Consider the following 4,656-nt stretch of genomic DNA (forward strand, 5'->3'; position numbering starts at 1 on the left):
TAGGGTGGCCCAAAAGTAGGTTTACAGTTGTTCAACTATCTCTTTTGCTTTCATATATTAACAGTTTAGATCTTAATTATAAAAAAAATATGAAACCATTATTCTATGCTAATTTAGTTAATTGTAAGATAGAAATTTAAATGTAATAAAATGTTTTAAAAGAACATAATCTTCTCATATATATATATATATATATATACTCGTGTTTGACCTGTATCAGGCCGACAGCAGTGTGTGCAGCAATGACAAATTGCATGAATTGGCCAACAAGGCCAAGTCTTGTTTGAACACCGTCAGATCTGGACAAGGTTTGTAACTAATGCATATATTTACCTAATTATTACTCTTTTTTTCCAGGAGTATCGAAACAGTTGTTATGGATACTTTTCCCAACCGTCCACAAAAGACAAGTTTTGTATCTGTGTAAGTGTTTCTTTTCTAAATGGTTTTAAACTGATTTCAGGAAAGATTTACAGCAATCACATATATTAACATTATTACTATTCACCCTTTTAATGTGGAGAAGCCATATATCTCCTCTATAGCATGACCCCTCTTGTGGCCCTTCTATCATACTTTAGTCTCTCAGCGCCTGACACAAAGTCACTTCCCCCTTTCTAATTGCCCCTTCCCCACTTAATCATGGGGGCTTTTCTCTTTCCTGTTTTTTTTTTCTGTCTTGCAACTTACTTGGTGACCTCACTTGTTCCAGAGGCATGAAAAAAAGCACCCTGTATGCACTGTAAGGTGATTGACATTAGGAAGAGCATCCAGCCATAGAATACAGGCCAAAGCTGACAGTGGAGCTTGGCACAACACTGCAACTTGCTAGATGCTGTCAAGCCGTCCATCACATACCAGCATGGAACATGGATGTTAATGATGATTTTATATATATGGTGTCACACAAAACGCATCCAGTCCACACTGTAAAGTGGTTGGCATTTGGAAGGGCATCCTACTGTAAAAACACCATGCCAAAACTGACTTTGCCTGTGCTTGTGCGATGTAAAAAGTACTCTACACCCTGATGAGTGGTTGGTGTTGGGAAGGGCATGCAGCTTTAAAAACCGTGCAGCCAGTTCCTGTCAAACTGTCCAACCCATGCCAGCATGGAAGGTGGACATTAAACGATATATATATATCAATCATCGTTTAACATGCCCTTTTCCATGCTGGCATAGGTCAGACAGTTTGACAAGAACAGATGATCCAAAAGGCTGCAATAGGTTCTATGTCTGCTTTGGTATGGTTTCTACAGCTGGATGCCCTTCCTAATGCCAACCACTCCACAGAATGTACTGGGTGCTTTTTTTCATGACACCAATACTAGTTAGGTCACCTAGCAAGTTTCAAAGACAGAAAAACAAAATAGGAATTTCAAAAGAAGTTTCTATAAAACTAGCTTTTAAACATCGAATGGCTATGGTGGGGTTCCACCAGAATAGAATAGTAATCAAAGGGATTCGAAGGTAAAAGAAATGGTTCAGAATCACTGGGGTGGAGTCTACCTCGTTGATGCTTGCAGATTTACTGTTGATGTCTTGTGTAGTCTTATGTTTTAATATGAACAAGTAAATGACTGCTGATGTAGGTTTTAACTCTTTTTTTTTTATTTTTTTATTTTTTTTATTTTTGCAGACCTGGAGTACAAGAAACTATGTTTACCTTGGCAGGTATCAATGAATCTCTAGTTCGTCTTGTAAGTCAGGCATTCCTATATTCCATGATCACCACCACCGTTACTGAATGTCGTTTCAGAGGTCATCATATTTGACCTCACTTTTTGAAATATTGATTGTGTGTGTGTGTGTGTGTGTATCTTTTCTCTATTACTTGTTTCAGTCATTAGACTGTAGCCATGCTGGGGCACCACCTTGATGATGAAATTTTAGTCAAACGAATCAACCCCAGAACTTATTTTATAAAGCCTCATACTTATCCAATTGTCAAATCACTAAGTTACAGGGATGTAAACACACCAACACCAGTTAAGCGATGGTGGGGGCACAGACACAAAGACACACACACATAATGGGCTTCTTTCAGTTTCTGTCTTTCAAATCTATTTACGAGGCATTGGCCATCCTGAGGCTATAATAGAAGACACTTTCCCAAGGTGCCACACAATAGGACTGAACCCAGAACCATGTTGTTGGTTCTTACCATACAACCTCACCTGATATGTATGCATGTAAATATGTGTGTATATTTGTATGTATATCCATGTGTGTGCATATATATGTGTAGATGTAAATATTAAATCTTTCATCCCTAAACATAAAGTTAATTAGTTCTAAAATCTAGAATCTCATAAACAATGACAAATGTACACATTTAATTAATATCACTTTCTCTTTTTAATTACTTTTTGTTACATTCCCCAATTACATGTTAACTACATTTTAAAATTACCTTTATTACATTTTTCTTACCTTATTCTTTATTTTAAGTTATGTTTATTTTATTATTTTTTTTTTTTTTCCAGTTGAAAGATCAAATAAAAAGTTCTGTTGAAAATCTGCAGACATTTCTTCAGAGTTGTCGGAATCTTAAAGTTCCAACATTATCGTATTTTTCGATTCCTACTGAAAATACCGATCCATTGGAGAATCTTTCTGAACACTGTGTCAATATTTCGGTGAATGAATTTAAAACTCAGGTAATTAGTTTAGTTGATGAATTTCTCTTCAAATTGCTACAGTAATTGACACAGCACAGATATCTTTATATCTTTATCAAGAAGACTAAGATAGGATCTATGGCCCTCACAGGTCCTCATAGGAAGTTGTTTACAGCCCAGTCTGTAAAGTGGTTGGTGTTAGGAAGGGCATCCATTTGTAAAAACTATACCAAACAGACCTTACTGATGCTGGTGCCATGTAAAAGGTAACCATCTGCTCTGTAAAGTGGCTGGCATTAGGAAGGTTCAGTATTGTCTCCTTTATGTTATCCTTCAGTGTTGAATTTTATGTTATTGAAGCTACCTTTATTCACCTCAGGTTTTCTATCTGAGTACCCTAATATTTAGTCACAGTCATGCCAGGGTAATAACTGGGTACCTTAAATAGCTAGCCACAGCCATGCCAGGGTAATAACCTAACTGGTACCCTAATATAACCCTTAGTGGTTAGTGTGTTGGACTCATGATTGTAAGGTTGTGGTTTTGATTCCTGGACGGAGCGATGTGTTGAGTTCTTGAACAAAACACTTCGTTTTATGTTGCCCCAGTCCACTCAGCTGGCAAAAATGAGTAATCCTGCAACAGACAGGTGCCCTGTTCAAGTGGGGAGTACATAAGCCATGGAAACCAGAAAATCAGCCCTTATGAGTCTGTATGACTTGAGAAAGAAACAAAAAAAAAAACATTCTAGTCACAGCCATGCCAGGGTGATAATCTAACTGGGTACCCTAATATCTTGTCACAACTATGTCAAAGTAATATAGAAAATATATTTTAAAAATGGTTTATGCAATGTTTTTCAGGTGTCCTATTCTTTGGGAATGTACTTTTTCCATTTAGAAGAATATTCTGAAGCATATGAAATGTTCAAGATCACAGAAGAATCTTTTGTACCAGTGAGTATGTCCTTTAATTCTTTTACTTGTTTCAATCATTGGACTGTGGCCATGCTGGGGCACTGCCACAAAAGATTTCAACTAATTATATGAACCCCCTTAATTCTTTGGCATGCATTCTGTTTCATGATGCCATGTAAAAGCACCTGTGTGGTGCCACATAAAAGCACCCAGAACACACTCTGTAAAGTGGTTGGTGTTAGGAAGGGTATCCAGCTGTAGAAACCAAGCCAAATTAGACTGGAGTCTGATGCAGCTTCTCAGCTTGTCAGCTCTGGTCAGGCTGTCCAACCCATGCCAGCATGGACAACAGATGTTAGATGAGGAGGATGATGATGATGATGATGATGGTTATATATATATCTGTTTTATTATCATTATTTATATTTATGTGTGTATGTTGTGTTATCAATATGTATGTATGCCTATTGTACAAAGAATAAATCCTGGGGTTAATTTCTTCGACTAAAGGCGGTGTTACAGCATGGCCACAGCCACATTCTGTGTCATACTGAATCTCCTCCAAGAAATACGTTAAGGGTACATGTATCTGAGGAGTGCTCAGCCACTTGCACGTTAATTTCATGAGCAAGCTGTTCTGTTGATCAGATCAACTGGAACCCTCGTCGTTGTAACTGACGGAGTGCCGTAGTAATATATGAGTATGTCATAATATGTATGTGTTGGTTTATATTTGTAATTACATCTGTGGATGTCCAATTATCTGTTGCAGCGAGGTTACTACTGTCGAGTGAACGATGAACATCTGAGAGGCTATCTGGTTGCCTGCCGCAATATGTTGTCTGTCTCGTTGCCTTCTTCATACACCCTGTCTCATTTTGAAAGAGCAGAAGAATCAAAAACCAAAAACTATGAGGTAAGAAGCACACATTCTTATATATATTTGTTGAATGATACAAGTATTAATTTTCAATGATATTGAGGTCTACCTCTTTTGTTGTCATACGTAGTTTGTCTCTGTATATGCATATGTATATATATATATATATATATACACACACACACACACACACACACACACACACACACACACACACACACACACACACACACACA

General features: G+C 37.3%; 1 protein-coding gene across 1 annotated transcript in view; it reads left to right on the forward strand.

The window, feature by feature from the left end:
* Window positions 1–4,656, forward strand: part of LOC106869210 (integrator complex subunit 8) — a 26,791-nt gene that overhangs the window by 2,846 nt on the left and 19,289 nt on the right. The window contains exons 5-9 of the mRNA XM_052975190.1: window positions 358–423; window positions 1,642–1,702; window positions 2,489–2,662; window positions 3,487–3,579; window positions 4,313–4,456. Of these exons, the coding sequence (XP_052831150.1) occupies window positions 358–423; window positions 1,642–1,702; window positions 2,489–2,662; window positions 3,487–3,579; window positions 4,313–4,456 (538 nt within the window). The remainder of the gene's footprint in view (window positions 1–357; window positions 424–1,641; window positions 1,703–2,488; window positions 2,663–3,486; window positions 3,580–4,312; window positions 4,457–4,656) is intronic.

Source organism: Octopus bimaculoides, chromosome 20 (assembly GCF_001194135.2).
Source record: "Octopus bimaculoides isolate UCB-OBI-ISO-001 chromosome 20, ASM119413v2, whole genome shotgun sequence".
In the NCBI taxonomy this organism is placed as follows: Eukaryota; Metazoa; Mollusca; class Cephalopoda; order Octopoda; family Octopodidae; genus Octopus; species Octopus bimaculoides.